General features: G+C 38.9%; 2 protein-coding genes across 3 annotated transcripts; one reads left to right on the top strand and one right to left on the bottom strand.

The window, feature by feature from the left end:
• The first annotated feature begins 777 nt into the window (after nt 1-777).
• Nucleotides 778-9,123, top strand: LOC145938292 (uncharacterized). 2 transcript variants are annotated; one of them, XM_083041785.1, is made up of 3 exons: nt 778-1,530; nt 1,867-1,900; nt 6,860-9,123. In XM_083041785.1, the coding sequence occupies exons 1-3, from the start codon at nt 1,421-1,423 to the stop codon at nt 7,112-7,114; spliced, it is 399 nt and encodes a 132-aa protein (XP_082897911.1). In that variant the 5' UTR covers nt 778-1,420; the 3' UTR covers nt 7,115-9,123. The 2 variants fall into 2 exon arrangements, with proteins under 2 accessions (XP_082897911.1, XP_082897912.1); XM_083041786.1 differs by lacking the exons at nt 778-1,530; nt 1,867-1,900 and adding an exon at nt 6,096-6,457.
• Nucleotides 9,124-11,585: 2,462 nt separating this feature from the next.
• Hey (Hairy/E(spl)-related with YRPW motif) lies at nt 11,586-18,172 on the bottom strand. Its single transcript, XM_083041780.1, has 3 exons — nt 16,852-18,172; nt 15,969-16,183; nt 11,586-12,844 (listed from the first exon to the last, which is right to left on the bottom strand). The coding sequence occupies exons 1-3, from the start codon at nt 17,454-17,456 to the stop codon at nt 12,444-12,446; spliced, it is 1,221 nt and encodes a 406-aa protein (XP_082897906.1). The 5' UTR covers nt 17,457-18,172; the 3' UTR covers nt 11,586-12,443.
• Between the last annotated feature and the right edge of the window lie 534 nt (nt 18,173-18,706).

Genomic DNA, 18,706 nt, shown 5'->3' with positions numbered 1-18,706 from the left:
TTTCATTGATCGCAAATCAATGTCAAATGTCTCTTTCCGAGGAAGTAGTGCGCATTTCAATTGTTTGTTTAAAATTATATTTTTCTATAAACTAGAATAATACAAGCGTGCGCGTAGCTAATTTACAAATTTACATTTTATAACATTTTATTATTTGAAAATTTAATTAGTTAATTAATGCTTTATTAATATTTTTTGACAAAAATCAACTGGTTAATGCATTAATTTGCTAATTAAATTTTAAAATAAAAATATGTTATAAAAAATTAATAATATGGTTATAAATAAATGTTATAATACTTTAAACTAATAATATTTTTTGACAGAAATCAGCTTACTGTCAAAAAATATTAATCGAGTTTAAAGTACTATAACATTATCTCTATTTAAAACATTTTATTTTAATTTTTATAACATATATTATTGTTTAAAAAATTAATTAGCAAATTAACTGCTTAGGCAGCTGATTTCTGACAAAAAATATTAATAAGGTGTTAATTTGTTAATTAAATTTTAAAATAATATGTTACAAAATGTAAAATAGTAATATGTTGTAAATAATGTTATAATGACAACACAAGAGATAGGTCATATAACATATGCAGATAGGTCATTATAACATATTATTTACAACATATTACTATTTTACATTTTATAACACATTATTATTTTAAAATTTAATTAACAAATTAACACCTTATTAATATTTTTTGTCAGTAATCAGCTGACTGGCATTGCCAGTTACGGGACGCGCAACACGCCAAGGTTGTAAAGTCAAAGTTGCCCGCCGAGCCGAGTCGAGCCGAGTCGAGCCGACCCGAGCCGACCCGAGCCGGGCTCCGAGTTCGCAGCGAAGTACGCCGCGAGCCGCGACCACCGCCATTACGACTTTGCCAGACTTTGCTTCCTTGGCGTGCTGCGCGTATCGTAACTGGCACAAACCTGTCTCTTGCTAGGTGTATCTTCGGTTGTTCGCGATCAACGTTTGCACGCTCATCGCCGATCCGCGACAGTACAAGTGTGAGTTTACTGTTTTTGCGTGCTTAATTATCGTACAAAGCCGATCGCGTCGCGAAATCGTGTACCGACATCGTAATGGCGATCGCACGGGCGGATCGAATTACCGTTGCGCTTTCGACGTGAATTTCCAGAGTTTTTCGCTGTTCATCCGCGATTTCTACGTCGTTGAAGTGTGATATATAAAACATAGTGAAACGTAGTGCCCATTTCGTGGAATCTCGTCGATTCCTGAGTGCGTCGCGGGGGAGTCGACGCATCATCGTCGTTCGATGAGGCCTTCCGATAAGTGGGCCTTGAAAAAAGCGGCGACGCGAAAACAGAGCGTCGGTTTTATTCGCGCGCGAATAAGCTCTCGCGATTCTCGCGTTTTACCGAAACGCGTCGAAATGTGATATCTAAAATGCGGGCGTCGCCGCGCGTCGCGAACGAAAAAATGTTAACGCGAGTGCAAGTGTTTCGAAGCTTCTACGAGGAGGAGGCCCGGGGAGGCAACGGCGGAGCAACGATAGGGTAAATATAATTTATAATTTATTTATTAACTTTTTTATTTGTTATTTCTGAGATTATCTATTTATCTTCGCGATAATAATTCTAATTTTATATTGTTGTATAATGAATATAAAATATCCTGGATTTTATATATTTTGAAATACTTAGAATATTTAATAATAAATATAATAATTTTTAATAATTTAATAATAATAAATATTTGTATATGTATAAAATACAATTTCTACATTGTATTATATTTAAGAGATATTATAAATGATTTAAATATTCTAATAATTGTTTTATATATAATAATATATGTATATATAATAATATTTATACGTTTATATTTTACAGATTTACATTGTCTACAATTTCGCACATCAAATTGGTGAGTGTTGAATTATTTAAAAAAAATGTTAAGGTAATGTAGTTGTGAAAATTATATTAGAAATATTTTAATACATATATATATGATAAAAATATTAGGAATAAACCTTTTTTAAAAAAGGTTTATTCCTATAAATATAAAAAGGGGTTCAGAAAAGTTGTTTATTTTTTAATTCAAAGTTTAAACATTTTTTGTGAAAATTAAGGCCTGTGTAAGTCGTAGAACATTTTCTGAGAACGCGATTTAAATGTCCTTTTAAGACTTGCAAAATGAGCCCTAAGAAAATGTTCTACGAGACTTACACAGGCCTTAATTTTTGAATTCAAAAATTAAACGTTTTTCGCGGAAATTAAGGCCTGTGTAAGTCGTACAACATTTTCTATGGGCGCGTTTTAAAGGGGTCTTCAAGACCTACAAAATGAGCCCTCAGAAAATGTTTTACGACTTAGACAGGCCTTAATTTTCACAAAGAAACGTTTAAACTTTGTTCTAGTCTTTTTTTGAAAAAGACATGTTAAGTCGATTCTCGCAAATATTGTTACCTCTTTTCCGCGATGCTGATTAATTGTCTTGATACGCGTTGTGCATTATATTCGTAGCATAGAGAGGCTGTCATCGCGATGGTTAGCAGTTTGACAGTTAGTCCAAAATAAAATTAAATAAAATAATGTTTAAAAAAAAATAATATGTTATTTAAAACTCGGTTAGAGAGTATTTTTGACAGTTATCAGCTGATAATTGTCAAAAATATTAATCAAGTTTAAAGTATTATAACATATTATTTAAAACATATTATTATTTTATTTAATTTTATTTTGGATTAACTGTCAAACTGCTAACTGCTCACCCTCGCGATGACAGCCTTTCGATGCTACAAATATAAAACAACGCGAATCGACAAAGAGCCAATCAGCATTGCGAAAAAGAAGCAATAATACTTCGAAAATCGACTTAACATGCCTTTTTAGAAAGGGAATCGTGCTATAAAAGAAATACATATCTGCGCAAAAAAATTAATCCAATTCTCTATTAACTCTATTTAATATACAACTTTTTTTTTTTTTTTTAATTTTCTACAAAAGAATTATACTCTTTCTCTCTCTCATTTCCCGAAGGATCTCCAAACTTTCGAAAGGTACGTTTGTTCGCAGACGGCCGGGAGAAACGAAAAATAAGAGTAACACGATCTTGCATTAATTAATCGCGCGGGGCTCTCTCTTTCTTTGTCCTGGTTTGAAGTTTCTAATCTCTATAATGGAACGGCCGCCTCAATTAGACCGGACTTATTTTCGCCGGGCCGCGATGTTTGAGCGCGCATTTGTGTAGCCACGCGACCGCGCCACGCGTCGCTCGTTATACCCCCGATAGGCGATTGTTAGCCCCTCGTCGTCCGCGAAAAAATGATTGCCGGGTTCGCGTTGCAATAATCGTAATGCGGGTTGAATGAATCATGCGAAAAACGCGACAGATATCCGTCTCGATGACAGATATCTCGCTCCGCGAACTTTGACAGTCGCGATCGCAAGTCCATTTGATATCATGGTCCACTTGAACCATGATATGGTCCATTTGATGATGGACCGAGTCGGGAGGGGGAGCAGAATTCGTACGTCATATTTTCGCGAAAATACATATATTATTTTTCTTGTCGATGTATTTTATTATTGATTTTCGCGATAATGCAATCGCGATTGTTTTAGAGATAACGCCAGAGCCTGGGGTGGGAGAGGGAGATTAACGGAGTGAGTCTGATTAAGGAATCGAAGTGTACTTATGATTTCAATTTTGGGGAGCGATCTTTTTACGACGACGCTCGTATGTTATGACAATTATGAGTTTCGTGGGGCGGCACGTGGTCCCCAACGTGTGCGTATGTCGAGGGGGGAGGGGCGACGCGTGCCGTCGCGTGAGAACAGTCGCGCTCACACGCGTCACATGCACACGTCACGCACGTGTGCAAGCAGCCGCGAGATAAAGAGAGAGAGAGAGAGAGAGAAAAAGGGAAAAGAAAGAAAAGAAATGTATGTATCGCAGAACCGGGATTTACTCTTGCGCTCGCTCTCGACTTCTCGCTCGTTGCTTCAATTTAATGCATCCTGAAGCGTCGATTAAATTTCGCGTGCGCTCGCAAGATATATCTCTCGTTCCGAAATGAGATCTATTGTTTAGATAAATGCGTGTCTATTGAAAACATTTTTCTTTCATGTTTCATATAAATTATCGTTATATTTCTTACGTTATATTATTATTTATTAAGTAATGTTATGTAATAGATATTATATAATTACACTTATAAAAGGCACGTTCAATTTAATTACAATATAACTGTGTCCATATAATTGACAGTGTATTGATCACTTTTCGGATTATTAATATATTTCGATGTACTGCATTCGGCAAATATAATCCGAAAATTAATAACTGCCGTTTAATCCCATGAAATTTATAGATATTTTTTGGAGATGTACAGAGAAAAAAGAAATAACATACATGTATGTATATCGAGATATATATATATGCGCATAGATATAATGGGTGCAATTAAATGTAATTAAATTGATCGGAATCAAAGATAAAGTTATCACATATCGGCGTCTTGTCAATCGATGATTGTGCCTTTCGACGAATTCTCTCGTCAATCATTCGATTATAATCCAATTCGTTCTTATTTTCGTCTCTATTCCCCACGGGCCATTGAGCACTCATTCTATATTCTGTCATATATATAGTATATTGCAGTATGGATTTGCCACGCACGTGTATCTTCCTTATTGAATCGTGCATTGATTAATCGGTGTATATTGCAGTCTCTTGTTAGAGATAGATAAATCACTTTAGTTTCTTTCTCTTCGTCAATATTTCATAAGTTTTACCAGTAGATAAATTATCGAACGTATATGATAACACATTTTGATAAATATTTACTTTTACTTAATTAGAGAGAGTACTCAAAGAACTTTCGATAACGAACAGACAAATTTTATTAATATTTTTTAATAGACAAGAAATAATAGCTAAAATCTTTAAAAGTTGCTCAAGAATACTTGTTATGAGAATGTATGTACACAGTTGGAAAATTTGTGTTTTCTTGTTAGAAACGGTCCCCGTTAAAATTTTTGTGTTAAATTAACATATTGCTGTTGTGTTAATTGAACTCAAATGTTAAATTATTAAAATAACTGAAAAAAGTGTAAAAATAACACAATGTATATTTACTTTTAATTTTACACAATAAATATGTTCGATATTATTAGTGACAAGATTTATCTGTTAAAATTTACAGAAAAAAAATGTTAATTTTACTTTATAATATAAGTGGGGATGATAAAATGTAAAATTAACAATTTTTTAAGTTAATTTTCACATTAAAACTATGTTAATTTAACACAAAATTTATTTCAAGTTTACTTGAAGTTTGCATTTATTTTATGTTAAAATATTAACACAATATTCGTGTCATCATTTAACATATCCGTATTATGTTAAATTAACACAAAAATTTCTGTGGACCGTTTGGGACATGTGATATTTGTTAAATTTAACACAAATTTTTCAACTGTGTAAATTATTTGATGTATATATTCATCTTCTGCTATTCAATTCAAAACAATTTAAATTTCAAACAATTAAAATTAAAAAACTCTAAATCTAATAACTTACAAATTTAAAACTATTAAAATTCCAAAAATCAAACTCTATTGACTTTCTGATATCAAAAAGCTTAAAAGTCAGAAGAAAATTTTGAAAATAAAAAAATTTAGCAACTCTTTCTCATTAAAATAATCAAAAACTTATTTTTGGTATTTGAAAGACCTATAATTTTTTGTTTATTTATTTGAGAAATGGATTTTTCGATTTAATTAAGCTTCGAGTAATAATTCCAAAAATGTTTTCAGCGTCCTTCTACAAAATCCTCAATTATAAATAGTTACAGCAACATGCGATCTGTGAAATATGACAAATATAGATATCCGTTTAATTTTATCAATTAAAACGATTCCGGCCGCGGAGATGGCGGCGCCGTGGAAATTACTATTGCGTCAAGTCGATCATAATTACCGCTCGCTGATTAACCTTTCTATCTTCGTGAGGGTTAATTGCCTCGAGCGGACCGTAAGAGAGGAAAGCCCCTCCACGAGGACCACGAGAGTACTCGCGCGAGAGCAGGACAGGATGCGATGCGGTTGATTTTCGCGAGCTCTCGCCGCGCTCGGGGATGATCGTGCGGGCTCGGGAGCGCAGAGAGTCCGGGGCTGGGTGGTCCCGAGGTGGTAATAAATAGAGCGGCGCGGCGAACGGGAGCGGTATTTCGTCGCGTGACATCGTGGCGTACGCGTCGATTCGCATCCTAAAGGCGCTGAGGAGACGCAGGGTGGATATATCGTCACGCAATATATCGCGGGCCGAAAATCAATCCCCCCCCGGAACGCGTGTCTCGCACTCTCGCGCACGCGACGACGAGGAAAATAATCGGCGAGGAAAACGGTGACGTTGACGTCGGAGCCGGCCGCGATGCTGAAGAAACTGCTCGGCAAGTCCGGCCGCAGGATCCTGCGGGTAAGCCGTCATCCGTCAGCGGACCTCTTTAATCGGCTCGCCTCCTACGTTCGACTGTGTTGCATGCACGCCCTTGTATATATGTTATTTGCGACCTAATTCCTCATCCGGACACTGACACAGGTTTCGCGTATCGCTCGCTCGATTAAAGGGCTCGTTTATTGACAGGAGTCTTTCGTATGCGTCTTGCTTCGCGTCGTGGACAGACTTCGATACGTATCGCACGTATGATTAATTCGCACGGTTTCATCTAGGCGTGAAACTTCCGTGCGACGTTGAAATATCGTGAATCGATGTCCTTATTTGATATGCCTTGTTGCAACGGCTCTGTCGCGTAATTATAGAGAATTCGCGTCGAACTTTCCGAATTATAACAGAGTGGTATTTTTTCCTTTTTTACAGGCGATCAAAAAACTGTCAACCAAGAGTCGCAAGGCCAAAAAGTCGCGCAATCCTAGTTCCTGGCACACGGTCATCCCGGACCTCGAGACGACCTCGCTCTCGTGGTCCCTGCCGTCCTTAGACGCCAAGAGCATCGACACGTACATGACGTACGTCGCCGAGAATCAGGAGGACTGCACGTCGAGTTGTTGCTGCTGCGACGAGTACGAGGAGAACCAGAAGAACGAGAACAGAGAGAACGAGATGATAATCTAACGTCCGTGTCGTTAAGCGACACGGTTCGCTCATCGCTCGTTTTCTCGCCGGCGAATTCATGCCGCCCCTCCGAAAGGGTGGCAAAGAGAATCGCGATGGCGTACTGATTCCTAACGATATATTTAATCCTTAACCGGTGAGTATGTCATTTTTTTTCTCGACAGGATTCCCATTAATTGCAGCCGCAATGCAATAGCGACACCAAAGACTCTTCGAGAACGTATATAATCGGTTAAGGGTTAATCATGATCCCTCCGTAATCCGTTCCATGCACAGAGAGCACACTTTATGCTCTCTTTTATTTTTCGAAATGTATCATCGAGATGAAAGAAAGAGAGAGAGAAAGAGAAAAAAGTTATGTTGGATTAATATAATCATCGTATCAGACGATTTTTTCAGCGCATTATCATGAGATAAGAGTGCGAAGAAGAGGTAAAATGCTTTATTTCTAATTAGTCTTCCAATCTAGACTTATCAATTTATTTTAGTTTGCGTTTACGCTCATTTTGATCTCATCTTATATAATACAGTCTCATTTAATTTTGGTGATAGATTTACACATTTATTTATTGTCGCATATATTCGTCTTTCGACGACTTACAACAGCTTAGTTACGATTACGCGAACGCGGTTATGTAGTCAACAATTAAATTGGTTGTTGATTAAATTTATTCAGTTCAGCGATAATCTTTTTTTTTTCATATTTTTTTCGTACAAACAAAGAAGGCGCGACGTTTCTTCTCTTCGCGCGTCATCGTCTCTTTCGAGATATAGAGAATAGCAATATGTGACGTAGTACAAAAAAAAAATATATATATATAATATATATATCGCCTAGCGTGTTATCGTTCACGGAAGAATGACGTTCGAAGTATAATAGAACTTTTCCACTTATCATGCGATTTTATCACGTCGAGTCTAACTCGTCTAACTCACTCTTTTATAAGATACTGTTTTTTCTTTTTTATTCGATATAGTGCACCATTTCAGGTAATCAATAATTTATTTTCGCGCGAGACGCTCGAAAGCTACACGTCCACGTGACAGGGCCTCTCGTGTTCAAATAATTTATTTATAATCATATAAAAAAGAGATTTCTAAAAAAAATTAAATTTTAATAATTAGAATAATAATTATAAATTAAAATATAATGAAGAAGAGATTAAATCATTTACTTTTTCACTTTAATTATACGTGTGCACTCGCATGTATCTTTCCGGGAAGAAGCAGCCGGAATCAAAGCATAAAAAAAATTTGATCGATCAATCTCACGTAGGACAACACTTTGATTTCCCTCGCTATTTATCAGCGAGTGGGAATCCGACTTTGTAATTCGATGTCGTCGTCACGTCCTAGGTGTTCAATATTTCGCGCGTTTAATTAAATTAGTTTAGCCGATACAACCGAGCCTCGATACGATAGGTAAACTCGTTATATTTTTAATCCGAGAAACGAATCGTATATATATGTATTTCGAGACAAACGGCATAAAAAAATAATATACGTAAACGAACGAATTTTCTTTTTTCTACGATATCTTTTGTTTCGATTCTTTTACAACAAGCACATTCGAGTTACCTGGTATCGAGGATGTTTACGTAATAAATCGCACCGGCCTGGTTATCCAAAAGAACCGAGGTTCTCTATATAATATATTTCCAATCGTTTCCGGCACTTTCGTTCAAAACGCAAAGTCAATCCTCACCTGAAGCGTAGTCGCAATTTTTATTCTTCTTACGGGTCGATTTGTAAGAGGGGAGGATACAAAAGAGGAGAGAAGAGCTTTAACGACTTATGTCTATATGTATAGATGCAGAATTTCTATGTACATATAAAATAAAAGAAACAGGATATATATATATGTATATACGTATATATGTATATGGATGTGTACGTATAGGTGTACGCGATGCGTGTTGATATACTTTACCGTAAGAGACATTTCCGATAAGGCTGTGACTTTGTAATGGATATGTGAGTGTTATGAATAAAATGGTTTTATTGACGAACCCCGACATTGTGTCCCCGTGACCCCCTGTCATCGCCGTTTCATTGATCGCGCGACGTTTGTACAGGGACCGCATATACGTGTATACATATATGTATATGCACCATAGCATCGTATAGCAGTATAATATGCAGTATAATACGTACTTGGTGTCTCACACACCAAAAGCAACACCAAGCACACGCGGGACCTTCGTTTGAATTGGTAATGATATCGATCCGCGGGCGATTTTCTCGTTACGGCGTGTAACGATCATTCTGTGGAGATATACGTGTAATGAGGATTGGCTATAGCGCTTCCTTTTTTGCTACAAGTGAAGACTATATACATATAGCCCGTAGTCTGTAATTTCGGGTCATTTCTGGTGACATTTCAACCACTCTCTCGTCGCCCTACTTTCGCGAGTATATATATCTATTGTATAATAATGATTTACAGCGCGGAGAACTTAATAGCGATTTTCAAGAGGATTTCTTCAACTATATATCCTCTTGTTGCTTGTATATTTTTTAATATTCATTTAATACCCATTTGTGATTACAAACTTTAATGTTTGCAATTGCAATTTGGAACTTTTTTTTATTATTCGCGATTTAGAATAAATTTCCAGTGTGGAATAAATGAGGAATAATAAAAATTTTCTTAATATACATTGCTGACATTTCAATATTGATTTCGAAAGAAGTAAATTGCAAACAAACTTTAATTGATTGAATCTCAAGCCAGATTTTACACGCGAGTAATCATTCCACTTTCAAGAATAGTCTAATCAAAATGAGATTATTGAATTGATTATTGAATCAATATATGAAGCTCCATATCTTAAATCACTGACTATCTTGGCTAATACATTTTTTTGAGAAGAGATTCAATTAACAGCTATAAAAATATTTTAATTTTCAAGAATATTATCATATATGTATTTAAAATTTTTAAGTATTATGTATCAATCTTTAAGAATATAATCAATATGGTTTTTAAATAGACTCTATACAATGTAAAATTTAATTTCAAGAATTATATTCTTTAATCGATATATTCTTCTATATTTATATTTTAATTGAACTTCTTTTTAAAATATTAGTTTGTACAGTGATTAAACGAGTTTATTTTATTGACTAACTAAAAAAAACTCTTCTATCGTTAATTTGACGAGAAAGTGTCAAGTTTTGACAGGAGCTCGCGGTCGAACGCGTTACGTGAATGCGTCTCGCAATTATGCGCGCGTGCAACCCGTAGAAAAAAAAATCGTGCGTAACGAGCAAGCGCGAACAATAGGACGCACGTGCCCACGCAATATCAGTAATTCCCGAAAATTAGGTTTTGTCGACGCTGCGCGGGGGCACAAATAGTCGCGACTAATCATTGACCGCAGTTCGTTAAAAAAAAAAAAAAAAAAGGAAAGAAGATGTAAACGCGTGCGCGAATTGTGCTGCGAAACTAATGACACGCAAAACTGGTTTATGGACATAACGCAAATGGGAGGAGGGTCGTAAGAGTGTCATTGTTCTTCGTGGTCGGGAATATTCTGCGTCTGCGAAGGGAGTTTTGCATGAGAAAGAAAGAAAAATGCGTTCTTTTCTCCCCGAATGTTGTAAATTCTCTCGTCCGCGAATTTGTGTCGGTTCTTGAAAGCCTTCGGTTGCGTAAAGTCTTTACAAAAGGATACAACGAGGTGATTTGGCCGTCAACGTTTCACTATTGACAAAAATATTTGCAACGTAGATTTATTTCCTAGTAGCTATTTAGTTGAAAAGAAACTTCGATCGAGACAAATTTTTTTTTACTAATTAGGAATGAAATTGGAGTTTCTCTTGAAAATTGTTAAATGAAGCACAGGGATATAATTTTCAACGATAGTATTTTAACGATAGAATTATTTCTTGGTAACTATTATAGTTGAAAAAAACTTTGATAAAGAAACAAATTATTTTTTTATCTAGTTAGAAATAAAATTGGAGTTCCTCTTGTTAAATTAAAGTTTTTCAACGGTATATATTTGAATCCAAAAATCAATGCTCCGCTGACTTAAATTTCTTTCCGGATCGAAGATTCGTCATCGTGTTTGTTTAATGTCATAATAAACAACGGTATGCCAATCTCCTCGGAAAAAGAGTATTTCCGATCGTAAATAATTTCATAACAGGTATCCAATTGTGCGTTACAGGGTCGTGCAAACATCGATAATGTGTTCAGACGTGTCAGGTATCCAAATGATCGATTAGATTGTACTTAAGGGTGGTCTAGATTCATAGTTCCCAAAAACTATACCTCGGTGTGTCAGTTATCCGACAAGAATATAGGACATTCTTATCTGATTCGATTTCGTGTATACGTTTCGCGCGATTGGCGCTTATAAAGGCCATATATCTCGGAAATGCATTATCGATTGGACTCTCTTGGAGGAAAGTGCAAAGGGGAGGAATCACATGCGACGAGAGACGTTCTATTTGTATCCTCATGTGTTATCGCTTTATTACAAAATCGTATTGCAAAAATACTTGGACCTCTCTCACACGTAAACATTGAAATGCGTAAATGGCACATACGTACGACAATCGCCCCTCTCTCTCTCTTCTTTTCTGTTTTTTATCCACGTTGGACTTTATACGCTCACGCAATCGTTTATCACTAGAATGAGGCAATTATACATACAAAGTCGCAAACCGGTAGTCGATTACGAGATACAATTATAAATACGTCTTATTATTTACATGTAAGCGTGTTTATGTACAATCTTATATACATTTTTTTCCTAATATTAATAAATATCTTTTATTTTTCAGATAGATATTCACACATGACTATCATTGTCTCACTCATTGAAAGTGCATCGATATACAGTTTTGGTCGTTGAACATTCCTGAGATGCGTTACAAGGTATTAAAATATTGTACAAAAAATATATATACATATAAAATTCGCCGCTCTCTCACATCGATATTTCATAAATTCTATTTCTATTAAACGCGATATACGCGCTAATCGTAAATCTTACAAAATTTCTTTTATTATCAACAAAAATGTTCTAAAAAGAATTTCGCGAAAATATATGCCGTTACTTAAATTTCACGAATAAATCGATCGGCCGATTCGACTTGGTAAAAGAGCGTACTTTATATTCTCCGTCGTTCGACAGAAAAATATTTACAAAAGTACTCGTAAAGTCACGCGTTACGTTTTCATTCTCCTTGTAATATCAAATTCTGCAAAAAGTATAAATTCTACAATCTCCCAATTAGGATGTTCTCGTTGTTGGCTCTTGCACAAGTCGAGATCGAGATCGCGGCCGTCGATTTTTTCCGCGTCGAGGGTTCAAGGTCAGTACGCCAGTTCCGCGCCCCAGGGTCGATAAGGTTTCCCGTGCTGTTGCTGGGGATACTGACCCGGATACTGGCCCCAGCCACCTAGAAGAGGCGGCATGGTCCCCGGACCTGGTGGCATCCCCGCGGAAACTGTACTAGGCGGTGGCTCGTAGCTGCTGGCAGTGGAGGTGGATGTCAACGTCGTGGACGCCCCCGAGGGCACCGCCGAAGGCACGGCTGATGGAGGATGTTCTCGATGGAAGCTCTGCAGATGCGACAGCAACCGTAACCGAAGCGGATCTCTCTCGTCCAGACCCTCCATGGTCACCAGGTATCGGCCCACTTCGGCGGCGCATTCGCCCCAGCCTACCGCGTGATAATCCATAGCTAGCTTCGTGCTGTCGTAGCCTTCTGGTCCTGCAATCATAATTTACGATAATAATTAAAAATTAATTTTAAAAAAGAGTTAATAATAACAAATAATAGAGTGTCAAGTCTTTTGTCGTTCTGTCAATTCTTCTGTCAATGAACTGGTATCCGGGTACTCGAAGCAACATTTAAATGTTAAAAATGTGTCGGAACTTTTTTCCGAAAGAAAATACACACACAAAGGACCTTTGTATTCGGAATCTTCCTAAAATATAACGGGAAAGAAATGTTCGATGCCCAGCAGCTGCTAAAGAAATTATCACACATTGCAATATGTTGAAAAAACGCAGTTGGTACCCAGGTATCTATTCATTGATAAAAGAGTAAATAATTATGCATTGACAGAAGAGTTAAGATACAGAAAGTTTGTATAGATATTTGATAGAGATGGATGGATATTTAAGTAAAACTTTGAAATTTCAAATAATTCTGGTAACTTTGTATTACTAATTGGAAGAAATGTTAATTGAGATAAAAGATATTTTTCTCTTTGTCTAACTCCAAATTATATAAATTGAAGTTTCTCTTCAAGATTGTTAAATGTCTCAATATAACAGAGGAAAATACAATGTTTTCAAGATTGATTGAAAATCGTTGAGGAACTTCATTAAACTTGAATTTCTATAACAATAATGATTGGATCAAAATTCTCTCGATATAATTGTTAAACATTTTTTTCTATGATGTAATCATTCAAAACAATTTAATTATTTTCCAACAAAGTTGTTGTGGCTCCTTCGAAAGGGAGCAGGTGTCAAAAGAGAGATGATATCGCGGTTTTTCTCGGGATTTTTCCCGCGAGTGTCTTCGATCTGCGATCACAGATTGAGAAATGCATCTGCGGACCGAGATCTCTTTTGTGCACTTTTGGTTTTCGCGGGGCAACAATAATACCTCGACGTACGTGCACCGAAACGAGATGGGCGCCTTGGCTTTTAGTAGCAGGCGGTTCATTGTGTGCACGTGAAATGGGACAGGTAGCGTGGGAACCATTTAGACCCCCGTAGACCGACCAGGCGTTTCGTACGCGAGATATATATACACATACACATACACACATCATCGAATGAACGAGTAGAGTGTCCCACGTTATTATGCAAGTTCTCAGAGACCCCTCGCCCGATACAAACATCACTTACGAGAAAAGTCTACCTCGTATGTAGAGTACTACGTACTTGTCGAATTATCGATTTGTGCGATCGATCATTGTTGAAGTACTCCGATAAGTAGCTTCGAGAAGAACTTCTCCTGTGTTTACTTACATTTAAAAGACTAACACAAGTGTAGGATATAAAAAATATCAAACTGAACGCGTGTGAAAATTTTCCAATAAAATGACATAACGAACTATTAATCTTTGATCGACAAGCATCGTCGTTATCGAAACAACAAATGTCATTATCGAATTCTTAAATATCAGAGTAAACTCTGATCGGTCTTGAAATAAATCGTGATGGTTTTATTGGACGATATTAAATTTAATATCGCTCTCTTCAGAAGAGAGGAGAGGAGGGCAAGAGGAAGAGAGGCACAGCTAGAGAGCTGGCTCGTCGCGCCCTTCGCGACGTGCACGCATTTACAAATAGGAGGGAGACCTCGCACACAATCGCATGAACGCGTGTATATAGTAGTGGTGCGTGTCCGTGCAAGCTTATATATACACGGGGCTCTCTCTAGCTGGTTTCCCACAGGGTTCGACATCTGCCCCAGGCCGATCTGCCGAGCGCCTCCCTCGCGAGGGGTGCGACGACATGCACGCGGGACACCTCACCCCCGGGCCCGCCGCCACCAATCGTGGGAACACCACTTCCAGAGAGAGTCGTTGACTTCCTGTGCTTCCCACAGGATCTCTCCGCGCCCGGTCCAGCACCTGCTCGCGTGTGTGTGTACGCTGCACGAAGAGATCCCGTTTGTATTGGCGGCCCTCACGGGAAACCATATGCCGCACCTTGGTCCCGTGATTTTCTCCGCGAGACGCTCTTTCTCATTCTCGGAAATATATTTCCCGTGAACCGTTCGCAATAATATTGTGTTCGCCAATATCCCGTTGGAAAAATTGCATCTGACATTTGGAATTTTTGATACTTCTTTCCGAGAATTCTCCCTGAATTGATATTCGCGAATCAATCTAGTTAATTGCTTTTGCGTTATTTTTATAACGTAAATAAAATAGCTATACCGATGACAAAAAATTCATAAAAACAATACTGCAATATATGAGAATGATAATTTTTTTAAGATCAAAGAGATTATATCTGCACGCACTTTAGATATTATTATGCTGATCTCGTTTACGAATCTACGTTAATCTTCCTCGGATCTCCGTAATAAGGAAATGTAGAGACGACAGATGGGCATTCGGTTACGCGATCACAGTTAGTGTTCTCTCTCTGTTCGCCCTTACGGTCAACAGGTGTCTTCCGGTAGGAAAAAAAGGGCTGGTTAACAGAGAGACATAATGGCATAAGAATCAAATTAGCAAACCGTCGGGAGATTATTGTTATTAGCGGGCCCGAGAAATCTTAAGCGAGGCAAGGAAGGGTTTCCTCGTTCCTTCTTGATCCTGGAGGATCGTCTTCGAGTTCCGCTACTCATTCACAACAGCGAAAAGGCGTTTCTTCCGGATTCGAGGGTCTTATTATCCGACACCGTTACATCTTTCGATCTGCACTTCCGTTACGTCACTTCCGTTCCCGCGTGCAAAACGGTAAATAATTATTGAGCGATCGCTCGACATCGTTTTATGATAACAGTGTTAAAACACGTCAGTGTTAAAATTAAAACTAAATTCTTTCCACATACATGATTAAAAGTTTTCCTAATAAATAAATTATATTAAATTAAATTAATTAAATCTCGTTCTTAACAAATAATTTTTTCGACATTCTAAAATTGAGAAATAAAAATAATATTTAAATAATATATTATTTTGAGGATGCCAAAAGAATTATTTGTTAAGAATGAGATTTAATTTAATTTAATAAATTATAATTTTAAAAAATTTGAAGCATTTTTTAATTAATGCGGAATTATATTTGCAGGACGATTTAATTTAAAGAAACAACTCGGACGAAGGGACGAGAAAAGATGGAGAAGAGAGAGGCACACTCACCCTTATTGCGAAGCGTGCGCAGATGCTCGACAGTGAGCTGCAGGATCTCCGCTTTCTCGAGCTTTCCGCTGTGAGGATCCCTGGCTGCCGCTGGTACCAATCTCCTCAACTCGCCGAGGGACGCGTTGATCCTGTCGCGACGTTTCTTCTCGATCATCCCCCTCCTGCGTTTCCGCGACGCGTGCTGGCAGGAGTCGCCTCCAGGTGAGTTGCATCTGCGACGAGAATTTCGAGCAAGGGTTGAGACGCATAAAAGCAACAACAATTGGGGATTCAAGGACGAAAGTCCAAGATACACATATACATATACACACACTTCGTGGTTATTCTTTGTCCGAAATTTTTACGGTAAACGGAAGCGAGAGAGAAAGAGAGAGAGCTATTTTAATTACACATTGTGTTAATTCGTCTCGCCGACAACTCGCTTAATTTCGACCAGACTGAAACAATACTGTTTTAATTACGATTCTTGTCGTCGGGACAAAGAAACATATGTGCCGCGTCGAGAAGACCGACCGATGAAACTTCTAAAGAGCGAAAGATTATTTCAATAAGAACTTTTACTTCATCTATGATCGAAATAATCTTGATTATCTCAGTTCCCCCTTTAGAACGAGAGAATTTTTGTTTAATAACTTATATACATTAGAAATTTTTTTAAATTAAATTTTTGCGAATTGTAAGATTCATCCTTAGAGTATAAACGAAGTAAATCTTAATTATCTCAGTTCCCTGATTTTTATAGAACGATACGAGAATTCTTATTCAGTATTTTATACATCAGAAACTTTTTAATTAAGTTTAATTAAAGTTTTACGAATTATTAGACGATTTGAATTATTTTTTTTATATTAGACTAAAGAGAGAATAAAATAATACGTACGGTTCCTTGCCGCTCTCCTCCGAGAACACGTCGTCGCAATCGGAGTCGCTCATGGTCCTCTTCAGATTTCTTTGCTGGTGACTTTGGTTTTGTTGTGGCTGTTGTTGCTGCTGCTGTTGCGGCTGCTGCTGCTGACTACTGTCCTGACTCCTCAACTCCGTATCGATCTTCAATTCCAAAAATTCGTGATTGGATCGCATCTCCGACATATCCGCTCGCATGCCTGGCATATCCTGATGCCGGACATCCTGATGCCTGGCCATGTCGTGTCTGGATAACTCCTGATGCCTTTGTATCTCCGGATGTCGGAGATCCGGCCGCTGCATCTCGTGCCGCAATTCCTGGTTCCTAAGGTCGCCGGGCGTCGCGGGGTGTCGCAGCTCGTGAGGACCGGGTGGTCGCATATCGTGGTGATGATGACGCATGTCCGGATGCTGCGGTGGCTGATACGGCGGATGATGCGGCGGCGGCGGGTAACCCCAATGGTGACCCGACGGCGGCGCCGGCAAGGTTGATAGGTGACCTGGCGCGACCGCGCCGGAAGTGATCTCGGAGGACAGCAGAGTGCTGTTGTCATCGGAACGCGCGACCACCACTCGCCACATGTTGCGCCGTGAGAGGGTCGCAGGGGGTGGGAAATCGATCGGATGGCGTATAAACTTCTCGCGAGTCGAAGGGATGATGTTTAATCACCGATCGCGCTACCGCCTGATACCGCGAGATGTCAATTCCTTAACAATGTGAAATGTCATTGCGGGTCGTCGGAAGCAATCAAATACAGCTGTCACATAATGTTTATATTTGCTCGAAAGAGAGAAGCGTGGCTTTTGATCGTGGCATTTGATCTATTCAACTATTTGTCGAAGTTCTCAGACACAGTCACTGTTTCTGTATAAAAAAATCCACAGTATTAATCGAGGTCAAACACAATCTCTTCACTCATTAAAAACTCGCTATCAATGTCAATGTTTCAAAGACGGATATCAGGATATCTGCAGAAAAACTGAAGAGGCTCGAAGAGTCCTCGCTGCTGATCTTGAAAGATCAAAGTTTCACTATAAACTCGCGAATCCTGGGGGTAAGACTGCCGTATTTCGTCGTCGCCGAATTCTCGAGATCTTGAGGAGGGTCAGGACCAAAGAGCCGGTGACCGCGAAAGGAGCAATCGGTCCTGGCACTTGTTCTCCACGACGGTGGCAGAGTTTATCGTCGCTCACGTGCCGCGGCTACCCGCGACGTCGCTCGCGGTCGCGTGCGTACGTGGAAGAAGAGTCGTGCGCTGGACGCACTCTCCGGCTGCTGCAGGATGTGCGTGTGCACTGGTCGCGTGGCGGCGGACGTATGTCGTGTGCGGGAGGACGCAGGGACGAGAGACACACGACCGCGTGGTGTATCGTCCGCGACCCTGATGGTGGGGATGATGATCGGAGGTGCGCGCCCTCGGGATGGATGGGGAAGGGGCACCGGAGGGGCCCCGTGTGTCGAGGTGAAAAGCGAAACCCCGGCGCACACACGAGGAGAGGGAGCGAGAGGGTACAACTACGTCGTCGTCGAAAGGGGGAACGAAAGTCGGGAGGGGCGACTTTCGTGGGAACGTCCGCGGCGACTCGTGTGCGAGAGCGTGCGTGCGTGCGAGCGTGGGCCCTTGATTGTGCGACCGCCGGCCCCTGGATTCTGCGTTGCACTCGGTCAAGGAGACCAAGAGGTGGAGGAAGAGCGGATCTTCTCGTCGCTCAGGTCGAACGGATATGCGAGAAGAAAGAAGCCGGAAACTGTCCTTTTCCCGTTCCGTGTGAATTCCTGCTGCTTGTCAATGTTATCGTTTCTATATATATTATAATAGAAAATATATATA

This window comes from Prenolepis imparis, unplaced genomic scaffold, assembly GCF_030444845.1.
Source record: "Prenolepis imparis isolate NDT839.2.m4 unplaced genomic scaffold, iyPreImpa1.0 SCAF_7, whole genome shotgun sequence".
Lineage (NCBI taxonomy): Eukaryota > Metazoa > Arthropoda > Insecta > Hymenoptera > Formicidae > Prenolepis > Prenolepis imparis.
The sequence above is the reverse complement of the archived record's forward strand: the minus strand, read 5'-3'. Positions and strand labels throughout refer to the sequence as shown.